The following is a 17959-nucleotide window of genomic DNA, read 5'->3' as shown; positions in this document are numbered from 1 at the left end:
TGCGTCTCCACGAACCGTGAGGGTGGCGACGCTCTGGATGAGTAAGATTGTGTCACACTGTCTAAGCAGATGTGGAGAGAAGTGGGGCTTTGCACGCAGCTAAGGGGTGTCCTCTAAGGAGGGCCTGGCCCTGTGTGCCCATGTTTGGTGTGATGGGTGGAAGTTAATGGATGATAGACTAGTCACTGTCATGAGAGTCTGTGTGGATATAGGTACATGTTCCACATGTGCTTGCTTTTGTGTGGATATAGGTACATGTTCCACATGTGCTTGCTTTTGTGTGGATATAGGTACGTGTTCCACATGTGCTTGCTTTTGTGTGGGTGTAGGTACACGTTCCACATGTGCTTGCTTTTGTGTGGATGTAGGTACACGTTCCACATGTGCTTGCTTTTGTGTGGATATAGGTACATGTTCCACATGTGCTTGTTTTTGTGTGGGTGTAGGTACTTGCTTTCATTTCTTTTGTCATTTAAACTCAGGCCTGGGTTTTGTTGCATGTTGCTCTCATTACAGAGAGCGCGACTGATCCACTTTTATCGGCAGTTGTGGAGGGAAGATGTCTGGGGACAGTTGTGCCTGTGTGAGTCTGTTCACTCCTTCCTGTTCCCCAGGCCTCTCTTCATGGTGCTGTTGCTGCATTAGTTATAGTACATCCTCAGTGGGTGGTTTGGAGTCCACTGGAAGATGAACAGGGGTTCTGGGGAAATGCGATGGCGTTTTATACAGAGACTTGAGCACCCACAGATTCTGGTATCATCAGGTGGCCTGGAATTAATTCCCTCAGTGTGCCAATTGATGACCACATATTATTGAGAGGCTGAAGTAGGCAGGAAAATAGGCCCTAAAGATGCTGATCCTGGGAATGTATGAGTCTGTTCCTTTACACATGGCCTAAAGACTCTACTGATGTCCCAGTAAAGGTTTTGAGGTGGAGAAGTTATCCTCCATTATCTGGATGGGCACCTGTCATTGTAACTGTGATAGTTAACTTCATGTTACTGTAACAAAACATAGGCTAAACCTCAGTGTGGCATCAGGGCTAAACAGTGGCTCCTCCCACCAATGGTTTTGTCTCTGTTTAGGTCTTGCACTGTTGATCATGAATAGCTGTGGCTTCTTATGGACACCAGCTCCTCTACCTGTGCCCAGTCATGGTCATAGCTACACACATCTCTTGGAAGATGCAGGCTTACCCTTCAGCTCTTCTGAAATGCTAAACTCTGGGAAATCCTTTGTGGACTTGGGGCAGCTCCATGGAGGCGACTGGACCCCAACCTGAGAGTGAGCAGTGGGTCTGCTATCCTGTGCGGTAGAATGTGCTGTGTGGTCCAGCCCTGGCTAGTCGACTGTTCATCCTCTCAGTTACGTCCCACTGTGGGGCAGGTGGACCAAGATACTAGAGAGATTTCCCCAGGCATCTCTTCCCACACTCAGTGATGAGGTTGCTGCCCTCAGGCTCAGCTCCTCCTGCTGATTGGTTCATTTCTTATATGTATTCCTTCAAAGTTGCCTAGGCATGGTTGACCTGGTATCTTGTTGCCTGCCATCAGGAATGAAAGTTAGACTGCACAGTCTCCTGGGCTGTCATCAGGGCAATGAGCCTTAAAATTGGGGGTGCTGCTGTAGCCTTGCAGGGAGCATTTGCAGACAGGAACTGTGTTGCAGTGCTCACTGGGGTGGGATCAACTTCCTGTTAGAGGCCAGGCCTGTGTGCACTAGCCTGTTCCCAGGTTTCCCCTAAATCTCTGGTTTGGGAAGTGGAGATTCTGCTGGTGGCTCATTAATAGGCAAAGTGGCTTTCAGAGAACACTGAGGAACTGAAGGAGTAATTCCACGTGGATCCACTGCTGTCTGACTCTCCTTGGGAAGCCCCATCCTCTGCTGGAGACACAGGGGATCGGGTTCCTGCACACAGAGAGGTGATGAGGTGGGTTAATGCTAGTGCATTTGCATATGCTGCATGCCGACAGAGGCTGGTGTGCCTGGGGAAGAGGCTGACTCACAGGGCTCTGAGCTTTGCAAGCTTCAAGGGGCCTTCAGCCCTCAGAGTTTTCCTGGCTTCTCTATCTATCCCTTCCCCTTCCCTTCTCCTCCTCTCCTCTCTCCCTTTCTTGGCTCCCTATCCATCTCATGGCCTAGCTGCACAGGTCCTCTTGCTGATGTTGGCTGGGATAAATGGGAATGAAGTCTGGGTGTGGCCGTGCAGCCATCGGCATCTGGGGAGGCTGCTGCACTGCAGTGGTGTCATGGGAAGAGGCTGTGTGGTTTTAGACTCACTAGATCACAAAGTGGCTTCTCAAGAAGTTGGAGTCTGAGGATCAGGGAGGTTGGAAGGATGGCCTGAGGAGGGGAGACTCAAGTCCTCAACTGAGGGGACTCTACAGGAGTGAGAGGCAACATGGAGGTGATTTGGCTTCAGCTTTGCGTGTTTCTTGTTCACGTCAGGAGATGAGACAGAGAAGGGGACAGAGAGGATGGCTGAGCTACGTAGCAGGTGGCCCAGGATGGAAGATTCTCTAATAGGTTGCCTGCTCATTTGCTCATATTCTTTGGAATCAGAAGAGCTGCCTTCTCCACAAAGTGGGTTGGGTACCAACCTGTGTCTGTGTATCTGCCTGTGTGTGCCTGTGTATGTGACTGTGTGTGAGTTTGTCTCTGTGTATGTGCCTATGTGTGTCTGTACATGCCTGTGTGTGTGTATTTGTGTGTGTGTGTGTGTGTGTGTGTGTGTGTGTGTGTGTGTGTGTGTGCACTTGTGTATGCATCTGTGTGGGCCTCAGGTAGGGGAATGCTTGTGAGAGGTAGAGCTGTCCGACCACCCTGGGAAGGTGGTGAATCAGGGCAGAACAGCTTCGGGAGCTGGGCGTCTGCAGAGGCTCAGGAGCTGTTCCAGGATGTGTGGGCAGGTGTGTGAAGCCGCCCAATCACAGAGGAGGAGTGCTGCCCCGTGGGCGGCCTCCTGTTCCTTTGGTCACTGTTGATGAAGTTTTAACCTTAGAACACTTTTAGATGTGTGGAGAGTTTGCAGTGATGGTAAGATAACGCAGAGAAACACCATCCCCAACCCTGGTTCCCTCAGCATCTGCTGCCACAGTGAGCCATTTGCCACAACAGTGGAACCCACATTGGTCTGTGGCAGTTTTTAGACTTCCTTTGTTTCTGATGATCTGGGCAGTTTTGAGGAGTAAGGAGCTGCAACTTTGTAGACTGCACACACCTCAGCTTGGATTTCCCTAATGTTTTTCTCCTGGTTATGAGCTATGAGGGGGAAGCTCACAGAAGTGAAGTGTTACCCTAATATCATGTGCTATCGTGATCAATGTAAAACTACCCTCTTCCTTTCCAAAGGATGCCGTAGAAGCAAGCTGTCCAAGGGATGGGAGTCATAGGGAGAGTGTGTGCATGAATGATTTGGGATTTCTATATGGGAAAATGTTACTTAGTTATCCATTCATTTACACATTCATGTGTATTAGTATGGATTCCTGGTTTTGCTGTTGCATTTTTCACCATAATGCTCTATATCCATAGGTACCACATCTATGGATTTAATCACCTGTGATTGACAGTACTTAAGAAAACTGCATCTGTGCTGCACATGCACAGAATTTTCTCCTGTCATTCACTGTTTTCTCAGACACTCAGCATCTACATTGCATTAGGGATTATGAATCAGCTGGAGTGACTGAAAACAGACAGGATGGTGGGCACAGGTTCTGCGAAGTCAGCACAATGTTTTACATGAAGGACTCATGCTTCCTATGACTCTTGTGTACAAGGGGTTCTGGATGAGCCCTGTGGGTGCCAAGGGGCCATCGTACCACAGTATTGATTTTTCTGCTCAAGTTGTTCAAAAATAATAGAAGTTCCAGATACCTTCTGGGCCACTTTGACAAACCACTGCCTGCTCATGTTTTGAGTACTTTCATTTAACGAAAAATTTATTTATTTTATATGTATGGGTATTTTGCCGTGTGTGTGTATGTGTGTGTGTGTGTGTGTGTGTGTGTGTGTGTGTGTGTGTGTGTGTGTGTGTATTCCACATGCTCGTATAATACTCAAGGAAATCAGAAGAGGGTAATGGATCCCCTTGAACTAGAGTTACAGATGGTGGTGAGCTGTGGTGTTATCCTGATGACCATGTTGGTCACTTGGGTGAGCTGTGGTATTGTCCTGATGACCATGTTGGTCACTTGGGTGAGCTGTGGAGTTGTTCTGATGACCATGTTGATCACTTGGGTGAGTTGTGTTGTCCTGATGACCATGTTGGTCACTCAGGTGAGCCATGGTGTTGCTATGCTGTCAGTCATTCTTGGTGTTGTATTGTCATCCCGACTGTTGATCATGCTGGATGAGTTAAGTTGTCACACTGGCTGTTGATCGTGGCTGTGCTGTTATTTGTTACAGTGAGTATATATCCTATGTGGCACATGCTGTAAGATGCTGTGTTACTGTGAGTCTGCAACTCAGATTCCCGTCCTCTGAGAACTTCTGCAGTTATGTACCCTTTCAGCAGTCCTGAGAAAAGCAAGTCTCTGATGTCTCTGTGTAGCTGAGGAAACTGATCAGTAAAGTGGTGGTGTGAACATTGCCAGCTCCAAGCTGCTGAAGAAACAGGCTCACAAAGGGCTGGAGAGACAGTACAGCAGTTGCCCTTGCAGAGGATCTGGGTTTAGTTTCCAGCATCCGTATCTGGAGGCTCACAACTACCTGTAACTCCAGCTCCAGGAGATCAACACCCTATTCTGGCCTCAAGATATCAGTACGAATATGGTATACACACACATAGGCACACACACACAAAAAATGATAAATCTTAAAAAAAGGCTCACATTTCTGTATGCAGAGTACCCTAAGACTATGCCATCTCTCCTATGTTTGTGTCAAGAGCAGGAAAGCAAAGGTGGTCGGTCATATGTGATTCCTCACATGGTCTCCCTTGGCAGGGACCTAAGATTTTGGGGGTGGCCCCATTTTTCTCTCCTCCTGGGGCTTGACATAAAACATCCCTGCAGAGTTGCCCCTCTGTACTCAGCAGCAGATGTCGCTCCTCGCTGCTTTGCCCTGAGCATCACAGCCTGTTTTCTTGGCTCATTCCCCACACATTCCAACAGCTGCTTTTCTCTCCCATCTTGGAGAGGAAAAGTCCCTGGCTCCAACTTCCTCCTCCTTCTCCTGTCCCATTTTCCAGCTTTGTTTAGCCGAGGCTTCTGGAAGGTCTGTCTCTCCTAGCTGTCTCGTCCCTCCCTCCCACTCTCACACCCACTCCAGACAGACATATACCACTTCTTGCAACACTTCTGTGGGTGCCTTTGGCACGGGAACTGTTTCCAGCAAGGCCATTTGTTTCACTGGTCCAGCGGACAGCCCTGAATCCTCTTTCCATTCACTCTCTAGGACTGTTGTCCTGTCATCCTCTTCCCCAGAAATCCAGTCTTCCTTGGTTCCAGGCTGCCAGAAGCCTGGAATTTTCCTTCACCTCATAGGACTGAGTTCACTCAGTCTCTTCCCTGGCCTCAAAGTCCTGGAGTGTCCCCAGAATCTATGCATGGGCCTCCTGTCTCCTCAGTCCATGTACACATGGTTGTTGGTTGCATACAGCCCTGTAGTGTTAACTATCATTGGCCCATGACTTGGCTCAATGGATGAAGGCACTTGCTGCTAAGCCTGGCAGTTAGTTTGGTCCCAGGAGCCCACATAGTGGAAGGAGAGAACTGTATTTGCAGGTTGTCCTCAGACCTCCACACATGTGATAACACACACACACACACACATACACACACACACACACACACACACACACACACACACACACACACATATGTATTCTAATAAAGAAGCAAGTAAGTGTAAAAACATGTATCATCCATATGTGAAAGCACCCCCACATTCACAGCTTACCCCTAAATCCTCCCCAGGACTCCAGACTGGTGAGTCCAACTGACATTCCAACACAGCAGGCACCCTGTTGTTCCCTACCATCTTCCTGCCTCACATGCCTCTGCTATATTCACTGGGAGTCAGTCCTGACTTCTGTCTCTCCCAAATCCTACAGCTAGTCTGTTCCAGAATCCCATGCCTGCTTGCCTTTGCTGTCACTGTGGGCTATGACCCTGTCATCTCCTGTGGATTGTATCACTTGACAGGGTTCCTGTTTCTACCCCACCCCACATCTCCAGGCAGTGTCCTAAGGTCATCTTAGTTGTCCCTTTAGATCTTAAACCAGATCCTGTGACTCCTTGGTATAGAATTTTCTATTACCCTTCTTGTTAGAGGAAAAGCCAGAGGGCCATCTTAATTTATTTTCTCCCCCATGTTATTTCCAAAAACTTGGCCCTTTCAAACCTTCTTGGTTAGCTTAGCACCTTCACGTGCTGGTTTCAATTTCTCCTCTCTATACGGCCTCTGCAGACTGACCCAGTTGGCACTGTGCCTCCTGTCTCTGCTTTTGCCCACTCCGCATCCAGTGGGAGCATCTTCTCCATTAACTCCACAACTTAAGTATTAGTTATGCCCTCTGTCACTCCTGAGTGGAAGCTGGGGAGCTCAGAGCTCTAAGTTGGCCTCCTTCGGCTCCACGTCTGTTCTCAGGATCTGGCACACAGTCCAAGGAGGTGCCCACTGTCCGTGGGGGCAAATGGCAGGTTGCACTCGGCAGCCAGGGCCTCCTTGAACACTGCACTGACACCTTCCCATGTTCATGCTAGTCCTGCTGCTGAGTCAGGTCATTTCCCATCACAAATGCCCACATGTGTGTTGGTCTCTGTCTGGAGCCTTGGAGAGTAAGCTGTGAGTGTGGACAGCTTCTGCACATGGGTAGGGCATTTTCTTTTTTACATTTATTTATTAGAGTGTATGTATATGGAAGCCAGAGCATAACACATGTAGCTGGTTCAAGTTGCTTGGAACCCCCAGAACTTCTTGGGACTTGGCTGTCTGGCTTCTATGGATTCATATCCAGGAGAAGGGCCCTTCCTCTTATTAGGGTGGCACGCATGTGGACACTGATGGGTGAATTTCATGTCCTCCACAGGGAAGAGGGACCCTGGTGCACCTCAACACCAGTGGGTAACCCATTCTTGGGACCATCTGATGATTCAGTTGCCCTCCATGTCCACAGGGATTGGTTTGAGGAGGGCTGCCAGAATCCAGGATACTCAGGCCCCTCATATACAAAATGCTGGAGTGTGTAGAATTTAAACGCATTTCTCCACATGCTTTAATTTTACAAAAATTGCTTTACAAGGAGTAGGGTGTGGGGGCACATACTTTTAATCCAAGGACCCAGGAGGGAGATGCAGGAGGACCTATGTGAATTTGAGACCAGCTACGTAGTAATGTTCTCTCAAACAATATTAGTGTATATTAATTGAAAAAAGAATGCTTTTCATTGTGACGTTTTCATATGTGTAGACAAAGTGCTCTGATCATATCATCTCTAGGTGACATCGAGTACTGAACACACTGTGAGTGCTGTGGAAATAGCTGTCATGCTGCATTGTTTAGTGGGTAATGATAAGAAAAAAATGACATGTTCGTGGGCCAGCGAGATGACTCAGTGGGTAAAGGTGCTTGCCACCCATCCTGACAACCTGAGTTTAATCACCAGGACCCACATGGTAGGAGGAGAGAATATGATTGAGGATTACCGCAGTTGTCCTGTGATCCCGGTGCATGCCATGGCATGCCTGGTGCCGTGATCCCTCCCCCCAATAAATAAAATGTAATGTAAAAAAGACATGTTCAGCAAAGAGATATATTTTTTCCTGGGTATTTTGCCCAAGATTGGCGGAATCCTAAGATGCACACCCCACGACCTGCAGGCTCACTCTACTTGCTGCACGGAGGAGAATCTGGAGCTCTTGGCCTCTTTTCATACTCTTTGCTTTCAGACCCACAGAAATATCAGGAAACCTTTTCTTGGCTCAGCAGCAGAATTGTGATGTTCGGTATTCTGTGCTGGCTTTAGGGTTTGGTTGCTCCTCAATGCACTTGCCCATGATGTGCCTGTGGGCCTCCAGGGATCCATGAGGGCAGCTTTCTCTGCCATATCCACCATGCAGTGGGTGAGAAGCCTGCCCCTGGAGCACGAGAAGGGTCAGACTGAGATCAAATGCACTGGTGGATTTGCTGAAGAGCGGGGACTGGAGTTCTGCCCCAGGTTCCCACCATGCAGCTTTCTGAGGCTTTTATAATTAATGCTAATGGTTGTGCCGTCATGGCTTGTTTAAATTACCCCAAGAGGAACATCATGTCTATTAAAGAAACTTGATTGTAGCTGCCCACCTGCTCTATTCAGGGACGTGCAGCTTTTGTGGGAATTCTTCTGGGTAATTAAGAGGGTCTAAAAAGCTGGTTTTATAGTCATTGATTGAACTGTAGATAACAATGAAGTCAAATAATTTAGAAGCTGTTTCCATCTTCAGAAGCATAGGAGTGATTAGAATTAGAAAGAGTTCTCCATGTGCTGCTCAGGTGTCTAGGAAGGCATGTGGCCTCTGGGTTCTGGGCATGTTCCCACTGTGGGTGTCTGGGGAGCAAGGATCTGTGGTATTGTGCAAGGCCATTGTCCCTCTCTTAGTTTGAGCCCTGAAGGAGCTGAGGGGCCACCCAGGAGCTGTGAGATCTGAAAGAGCTGTGCTCACCACCTCTGCAGACTTGGAAGCTACATGGGCAGAGGCTATAAACTCCAGTGTGTGCCACAGCCAGAGCAGCACTGGGCTGGGATGTGGGTCTCAGGTGCAGGCTTTGCCGTCAGCTTGGATATCTTCAGTTGTAAAGAACTGGTGTAGTTTGCTTACATGTGTGGGTGCTGTGCTGGGTACCGGTGTGACAGAGAGGCTGGCAGGCTTTCCCTGCACTCTGGGGATTTGCGTTCAGAGGGCTGGGAGGCGCCATTTTATTTGGCTACGTACCATGGTATCATGTTCTACAGCACTGTGGGCATTCAGAGGATGAAGATGGCACAGACGGGTGTAGCTACCAACAGCAGTGAGTGCAGGCTGGGCTTTGGAAGGCTTTGTGAAATCATGTCAACCGTTTGGACTTCGTCCAGTGAGTCCTAGATGCCACCCATTGGAAAACGCACACACACACACACACACACACACACACACACACACACACACACACACACACACACACACACACACACCCTTCCTATCCCATCAGTTTCAGGTGGACAGCCAGCGGGATAGTGTGCATCACATCGCACAGCTGTGAGCAGCACAGGATATTTCTGTATCTTTCTACCCATCTCCTGAACCCGCTAAGCACGATTCCCTCTTCCTCCCCAGCCCTTCCGTCACCTTTCTGTCCCCTTTCTCTCAGAATTTGGCTGCTTGCAGAGCCATACCTAAGAGGCAGATGTGATCTGACTTGGAAAGAATATTCACCCAAAGCGCTGTGTAGATGCCCAAGAGGCACACCTGGGGACATCTAGCCTACCTGTGTTTGTGACTGGCTTGCTTCACTGAGTGTGATGTCCTCAAGGCACATCCATGCAGCATGTATCATGATTTCCATCCTTTTTCTCATTTGGTGTGTGTGTTCTGTTGATGAACATGTGCGTGTGTGTGTGTGTGTGCGTGCGTGCATGCGTGCGTGCGTGCGTGCGTGTGTGTGTGTGTGTGTGTGTGTGTGTGTGTGTGTGTGTGTGTGTGTGTGTGTTTGCATGCATGTGGAGGCCAGAGACCACTGTTGAGTGTCTTGATGTTGCTCTCCACCTTGCATCTTTGAGACCAGGTCACCAATGCAGTGAGCTGACTGGTCAGCAAGCCTTAGATCCACCCATTTCTACCTCCCAGCACTGTATCTGGCTTTTATGTGGGGGTTGGAGATCTGAACTCAGGTCCTCATGCTTACATGGCACATACTTTAGCCACTGAGCCAGCTCCCCAGCCCTATAATTTCCAGTCTGGTCGAGGCTGAATAATAATCTGTTTATGTATGGATCACATTCTGTTTACCACCCACCCACTGATGAACTTCTGGCTGTTGTGAGTGATGAGGATCTTTGCTTCCAGCTTCTGTGCATACGCATCCAGCAGTGGGGTTGCTGGCTCGTAGCATTGTGCTTTTAGTTTCTTGAATACATGCCATACTGTTTCCCACACTGGCCATGTGGGTCAAAGCCCACACTCGATCACATCCAACACAGGTGGACACGGGAGACACCTTGACATCAAAGTGGCCGTCATCTGCCCTGGGATCACGGGAGATGAAACAAGACAGAAATCATTATTGGACCAAGGCACAGTGATTTAGGGATTTCTTATCAACTGCAGAAGCCCATCTATCCTAATGGATCTGAGGAACCTAGAGTTCTAAGTGCAAATATGGGCTAGGATGAAACGGTGGCGCTGTGGGCCAGATCTTAGGCTTAATGGCTCAGTGTAAAGAGCCCCCGGGGTGGCAGCATGTTCTCCAGGCTGGGGATAGGCTGCCTTTTCCTGTAGGTGGTTTCTCCTGCTGGAGAGTTAATTATGGTATTCTAATGAGTATATTTTGCAGGTGGTGCTCAGCTCCAGCTTGATTGCCCACAGCTGCCCCAAGAGAGGCAGCGCTGCCCAGAACTTGTGAACATCACAGTTCTGCCTGGAGTTGATGGCCTCGGTTTTCCAGTCTCATCAGACCCGAGCCTATATAAATTCAGGAGATAGCCCCTGACTCCCCGGACCTCATTAGACTTCAAAAGCAAGAGAGTCGTTTTTGGTCGTTATTCCCAATTTTGATTCTACTACAGAAATGTCCTTTTAATGTCAGAGAATTTCCAAGACTTTCTTCCATGTGGCCCCACTAATATTCTTAGCACTGTCTTGCTCAGTCAGTAGCTACTTGCTAAGAAAATATTTTTAAGCTTAACTTTCCATCGCAGAAAAATTTACATAAAAGCAAAAAACATGGTGTCATCTGTCCCTGAGAAGGTTAAGCCATGTTCTCCACCAGTTCTTCTGCTGAAGTCTCAGACCCAATACCACAGAATGTGGTCGTATTTGGTAATAGGTATTTAAAGAGGTAATGAAGTTAAAAATGAGGTCACCACAGTGACTTCAGCCAACTCACCTGATGTCCTTATAGTAAAAGAACACTGGAACACAAACCTCACAGAAGGACAGCTGGAAGAGAGGACACACAGGAAGAAAGGGCCATGCACACGCTGATGAGAGGTGCCATGTGCACACATTGATGAGAGGTACCGTGTACATACTGAGGAAAGTGGCCACGTGCACACTGAGGTTAAGGGCCAAGTTACACAGGGAGAGGGGCAGTGTGTGTACAGTGGAGGGGGAACACGAGTGAGAACCAGTCTACTCCCATGAAATCAGCATTGATCTCTTCTGGGTGTGGAGCCTCAGCACCTGACTTGATCACTCAGGATTCCATCACTTCAAAGCTCCCATGTTAGGTCCCAACTTTTCAGCATCTTTGGGGAGAAGACATATCTAAGCCTTGGCCATCAAGAAAGATGGGATGAGAACTATGGCTCCAGCATCTTTGCCCCAGCAGAGCCAAACATGTCATGTGGATCTGGATACACACCACCCTTGGGACTAAGCTGGGCTCAAGAGGAGCCAAAACAAGCATCATTCTTACACCATCAGGAAGTGGAAGATGAGAAATCACAGTGAAAAGTGGTCCACGTGCTTACTGAGGGATCTATCCAGGATGCCTTGAAATATCAAATCCCCATCTGTATTTAAAGCTACCCAATTCTCTCAAAAACATGCTGAGTGAAGGAAGCCAGACACGAAAGACTACATATTGTACAATTCCGTTTATAGAACATTTCTAGAAAATGACTAAATATAGGCCCAGAAGGCAGATGAGTGAGTGGTTGCCTAGGTCTGGAGCTGTACATGGGAGCTGGCTTCAGACAGGCATGTGGGAGCCCTGGTGTGCCACGTGTTCTGAGTCATCATGCAAAGCCCGAGAAGTGTAATGCATTCATGAAATTGGTTTCCACTTACAGTGAGGATTGCTGGGTCTATAAGCTGTTTGTTGGTAAAGTTGTGTCTTAGGGTTTCTGTTGCTGTGGTGAAACACCATGACCCAAACCAACTTGGGGAGGAAAGGGTTTATTTCATCTTATAGCTTGTAGTCCATCACCGAGGGAAGTCAGAGCAGGAACTCAAGGCAGGAACCTGGAGGCAGGAGCTGATGTAGGGGCCATGGAGGAGCACTGCTTACTGGCTTGCTCCTCATGGCTTGCTCAGCCTGCTTCTTATAGCACCCAAGACCACTTGGCTTTGAGCTGGATGGGGAGGACTGAGCTGTTGTGAGATAATCTTTTTGTATACTGTGAAGATGTATCTCTGCCTAAGGTGCCTTCTGATTGGTTTGATAAAGAGCTGAATGTCCAATAGCTAGGCAGGATAGAATATGCAGGACTTCCTGGGGTGGGGGTGGGGGAAGAGAAAGAGGAACTCAGGAAGAATCTGAGGCATGCAGAGATTAAGCCAGCCAGACACAGAGGAGTCAGATATACAGTATGGAGGAGAGGTAACTAAGGAGCCAGCTGGCAGAACATAGATGAATATAAATGGGTTAATTTAAGTTGTAAGAGCTAATTGTGAACAAGCCTAAGCTAAGGCCAAGCATTCATAGTAAGAAGTCTCCATGTCATTACTGGAGTTGGCAGTACAAAGAAGTCTGACAAAAGGACTGACTGTACTGACCATCTTTGGAGGGTTAAAGGCGAACTCGATCCTGGGGTATATGAAGAGGGTGGGGAAGCTTGTCTCACATGAGACTGTTAGGAGCCTGAATCAGTCAGGGTTCTCTAGATTAACAGAGTTTATAGAGTGAAAATCTCTCTGTCTCTCTGTCTCTCTGTCTCTGTCTCTCTCTGTCTCTCTGTCTCTCTGTCTCTCTGTCTCTCTCTCTCTCTCTCTCTCTCTCTCTCTCTCTCTCTCTCTCTCTCTCTCAGTACACACACAAGAATCCAATAGATGTCTAGTCCATGAGGCTGGATGTCTCATTTGGTCTTTAGTATATGCCAGAATCCCAAAGAAGTAGGCTCTAATGCCGGTGAAGGAACGGACTTGCTAGCAAGGCCATAGCAAGCAGGCGAGAGCCAAGCTTCCTTCTTCCATGCCCTTATAAGGGCTTCCAGCAGAAGGTGTGGCCCAGATTCAGGTGGGTCTTCCAAGATCTGGATTAAAGATGTGTCTTCCCACCTCAAAGATCCATATTAGAAATGGATCTTCCCACTTTAAATTAAACAAAAATCCCTCACAGGTATACTCCGCCATTTTTTTGGGTTTTAGTTAATTTCAGATGTAGTCAAGTTGACAACCAAGAATAGCCGTCACAGAACCTGCATGGTGTCTGGCAGTTCTTAGTGCTGTTTGTCCACCTTCACTAATGGGCCAGAGTTTTAAAACAAAGCTGACTGGAATTCAGATTGAACTGGTCTGGGACATACATTCTGATGGTTACTATTGCTTATGACTTATTTTAGAAGAGGGACCCTTTAATTCTGTAATGTCTTTTTCAGTCCTCAGCTGGGAATGCCTCTCTAAAGAGGTACCAGCCTTTGTGTGTGGCCACACGGTGGGACAGTCTGTGGAGATGCTCAGCAGTTGTAAAGACAACAAGCGTGCTCCTCATTTTTCTCAATTCCTGTTAGCTGCTATCACAGAATCCTGAATCTGGGTAATTTATAAGGAGGAGGGAATGTTTTCAACTGTTCGTTCCATAGGCAGCAAATCTAAGGTTACAGTGTCACCTGCTGCCCTGTGAGAGCCTCATGAGATATCAACCCCTGTGGGCAGTGGAAGGGAAGGAAGGGGTGTGTGGGAGAGAGAAAGGGAAGTGAGTTTCCCTGAGAGCAAATCCATCCCAGTAAGAAGGGGACCATCCACTCACAGGATTTTAGACTCACACACTTCTCACTGGACTCCTACATGATTGTACTGAGGGAACAAACAGGCTTCACACCACAGCCCTCACACCGCCTTTTCACACCACAGCCCTCACACCGCCTTCACACCACAGCCCTCACACCACCTTCACACCACAGCCCTCACACCACCTTCACACCACAGCCCTCACACCACCTTTACACCACAGCCCTCACACCGCCTTCACACCACAGCCCTCACACCGCCTTCACACCACAACCCTCACACCACCTTTACACCACAGCCCTCACACCACCTTCACACCACAGCCCTCACACCACAGCCCTCACACCACCTTCACACCACAGCCCTCACACCACAGCCCTCACACCACCTTCACACCACAGCCCTCACACCTCCTTCACACCTTCACACCACAGCCCTCACACCACCTTCACACCTTCACACCACAGACCTCACACCACCTTCACACCACAGCCCTCACACCACAGCCCTCACACCACCTTCACACCACAGCCCTCACACCTCCTTCACACCACAGCCCTCACTCACACTGCCTTCACACCACAGCCCTCACACCACCTTCACACCACAGCCCTCACACCGCCTTTACACCACAGCCTTCACACCGCCTTCACACCACAGCTTTCACACCATAGCCCTCACACCACCTTCACACCACAGCCCTCACACCGCCTTCACACCACAGCCTTCACACCACAGCCCTCACACCACCTTCACACCACAGCCCTCACACCACCTTCACACCACAGCCCTCACACCGCCTTCACACCACAGCCCTCACACCGCCTTCACACCACAGCCTTCACACCACAGCCCTCACACCACCTTCACACCACAGCCCTCACACCACCTTCACACCACAGCCCTCACACCGCCTTCACACCACAGCCTTCACACCACCTTCACACCACAGCTTTCACACCACAGCCCTCACACCGCCTTCACACCATAGTCCTCTCCATCTTCCAAAAGTGGCCAGTTTAGTCTTCTTAACTGTCATTTTGAACTCGTGGGCTTGAACACGTTTGATAGGTGCTGAGCTGGGGCAGGGATTACTTTTATTTGTTTGAAAACGTTTGGCCTTTGGCAGTGCGAGAGTCATCAACGTAGTCCTTGAGACTTTTGACCCTCCCCCACCCCCAGCCATCACTGACACTTCCTGGCCTTCTAAAAATGAAGCATTGGTTTTTCCATACCCCTCCCGCTAGCTTATTAGGGAAGTATCCTGTATCGTTTCTGTTTGCTAAGATATTGACATTGTCTTGACAAAATGTAAGGGCTACAGAGTCCTTTTTAGGTTATTGTTTTTACCACTCGCTGGACAATATAAGGGCTTGACATACAGATACCAGTGCCCTCTGAAGATTTGCAGATCTTTGTGGCAGTCAAGGCTTGGAAATTCTGTGTGAGGCATTGCATGTGTGGGAGGCATTGAGGAAGCTGGCTGGATGCTGTAGGTGAGATGTGGTCTGTAGTGGGTAGCTGTGCCAGCATTGACCTGGAAGTACTACCCCCATTGAGGCTTCCTGTAACTGTCACACCTACAAGGTGGGGCTGGGACAGGAACCCTTAAGACCCTAGATCCGGATGGGCTGACTCTCTTGGTTCCTGGTAATCCTGGATGCAGGATGTAGATCGAGCAGAGTTCTCCACAGAACACCACCGGACTGCACTTCACCTCTCCAGGACCTGTAACCTATCCCTTTACTTGTGAGTTACCCCATAAAATAAACCTCCCTTTAACTATGTGGAGTCGCCTTAATACTTTCACCAATAGTGGTCCAAAGCTCTCAGCTGAGTAATGATCACTATGCCATTTTTGACTGTGTTAAGATGAAATAAATTTCATCTTGACTGTGTTAAATGAATATGGGCCAAACCAGTTTAGTGATAAAACTTGGCTCAAAGTAGTCTTTGTTCATCGTGAACTATGATCCAGCTTGACAGGTAAGCAAAGTACAAACTAACAATTACTGATAACTAAGCAGCTGAGTCCCAGCCAATCATAACAATTCCTCAGCCAATAGCAGCAGGCCCCTCAGTTAGTCATAACAGCCAGCCATTCCACCAATCATAACAGCAGGCCCCTCAGTCAATCATAACAGCCATCCACTCACCCAATCATAACAGCGGGCCCCTCAGTCAATCATAACAGCCAGCCACTCACCCAATCATAACAGCAGGCCCAGCCAATTGGAGGCAAGAGACTGCCAAGTTATCCCCATATAAGGCAAATGCCAAACTGCACTCATCAGGTGATCTCTGCAGTAATGCCTGTGTGTTTCTGGCTGTAAACACAGTGCACCACATATTGTGTCGAATTCTGAATCACCCTGGGGCAGGAGTGCTCTTTGGACACTTGGTTCTCAGGTTCATATTTTGAAGAGCACTTTCCTAATTCTGCTTTTCTGCTCATTTGGTGTAGCTGCCTGTGGTGATGTGGTATTTTCAGTGTAAAGGTCCCTCCAGGGTGGTGTGGAGATGGGCCCTTTTATGCATTGCTTGTTACCCGGCAGTGGGAATAATCACGCAGGCGGGCCTGGCAGAGGACACATGTAATATTCTCAGTCCCACCCTCACAGACATTCACTTTTCCCCAGGTGAGGAGTCCTTCCCTGTGCCCTGTACTGTGCTGAGGCCGGTCATGATCATGTCTCTAGCAAGACTCCTTTTAGTCTGCCCCACCCCTTTCATAAGCGAGAAAAGACTGGAGAGAAACTTCTGGACACCCGTTTGAAATCATACTGCCCACAGGTCTCACAGCCAGAGCTAAAACAGGTCTAGTATCTGCTGCTACGGGAAGAGGGTGAGAAAGTAGACTGTAGTTCATCAGGAGTAGCTGTGACCAGAACTTCAATGACAGCAATCTGACCGACTCCAAGAGAGCCTCATCCCACTGACACTGTGTTTGTGGGGTAAGCTGATGCACACTTTTTAAAGCTTATTGTAATTAAAATCATTTTGGATTTACAATAAAGTACAAGGAAATGGTAAGAAAAGTCCTTAATGCCCTTCACCCTGCTGCCCTTCAGTCTTGGCATCCACCACACACCTTCACCCTGTTCCCTTCAGTGTTAACATCCACCACACACCTTCACCCTGTTCCCTTTAGTGTTAACATCCACCACACACCTTCACCCTGTTCCCTTCAGTGTTAACATCCACCACACACCTTCACCCTGTTCCTCTTTAGTGTTGGCATCCACCACACACCTTCACCTCATTCTTCTTGACTGTTAACATCTAGCAAAACTACTGTGTAAAAGTAAAACCAGGAAATTGATATTGGTATAGCTAACAGAACTTATATTTCACCAGTCACACACTAATCTGTGCCTAAGTATATGTGTGAATGTGTTTGCATTTCTGTGCAATGGTATGCCGAACTTCATGGAGTCATTTGACTGTGCTACCACTAAAGGACTTCCTCATGCTAATCCTTGCAACCACACACACAACCTCCCACCATTTGTAACTCTGGGTGATCTCTATTCTCCATATCTCTGCTACTCATGAATGGCTTATGTAAATGGAACGTTACTGTAAGGATCATTCCAGATGGGCTTTTATCAGGTAGCATTATTCTTTTTGGGTTTAGGTATATTAGTAGTTATTTCTTTTTGTTGCTGAGTATTCGATGATATGGTTCTGTCATGTTGGTTTGTTTACTTATTAAAGGACATTTGGGTCATTTCCATTTGGAATTGTTATGAATACAGGATCTGTGACTCTGATGATGGACAAGGTTCTGTGTATAAATGAGTTTAAAATTTTAAAAAGTTGACATTTTATTTCATTTGCACATGGGTGTTTTGCTTGTATGTATGTCTGTGCCTGGTAAGAGCAAAACCAAGAAGAGGCATCAGATCTCCTGGAACTGAGTTACAGGCAGTTGTAAACTGTAATGTGGGTACTGGGATTTGAACTAGGAGTCTTGGGAAGAGCAGCCAGTACTCTTCACCTCTGAGCTATCCCTCAGTCCCTACAAGAGTTTTATCCCTCTGGAATCCATGACCTGCAGTTGCTGGGCTGCACTGTGAAGATATTTTTAATTGAAAAGGAAATGC

At 48.0% G+C, this 17959-nt stretch overlaps 2 protein-coding genes across 10 annotated transcripts in view; both read left to right on the top strand.

The window, feature by feature from the left end:
- Window positions 1-17959, top strand: part of Apba2 (amyloid beta precursor protein binding family A member 2) — a 232175-nt gene that overhangs the window by 63844 nt on the left and 150372 nt on the right. The window lies entirely within an intron of this gene.
- Window positions 13911-14876, top strand: LOC128123966 (uncharacterized). Its single transcript, XM_052760223.1, has one exon. It carries the CDS (start codon window positions 13911-13913, stop codon window positions 14874-14876), a length of 966 nt encoding a protein of 321 aa, XP_052616183.1.

This window comes from Peromyscus californicus, unplaced genomic scaffold (genome assembly GCF_007827085.1).
Source record: "Peromyscus californicus insignis strain IS unplaced genomic scaffold, ASM782708v3 Scaffold_4__1_contigs__length_199733344, whole genome shotgun sequence".
NCBI classification, from domain to species: Eukaryota; Metazoa; Chordata; class Mammalia; order Rodentia; family Cricetidae; genus Peromyscus; species Peromyscus californicus.
The sequence above is the reverse complement of the archived record's forward strand: the minus strand, read 5'-3'. Positions and strand labels throughout refer to the sequence as shown.

Excerpts from the sequence above, each read along its gene's own strand:
- LOC128123966 (XM_052760223.1), top strand. The coding sequence starts at position 13,911 with ATGATTGTACTGAGGGAACAAACAGGCTTCACACCACAGCCCTCACAC.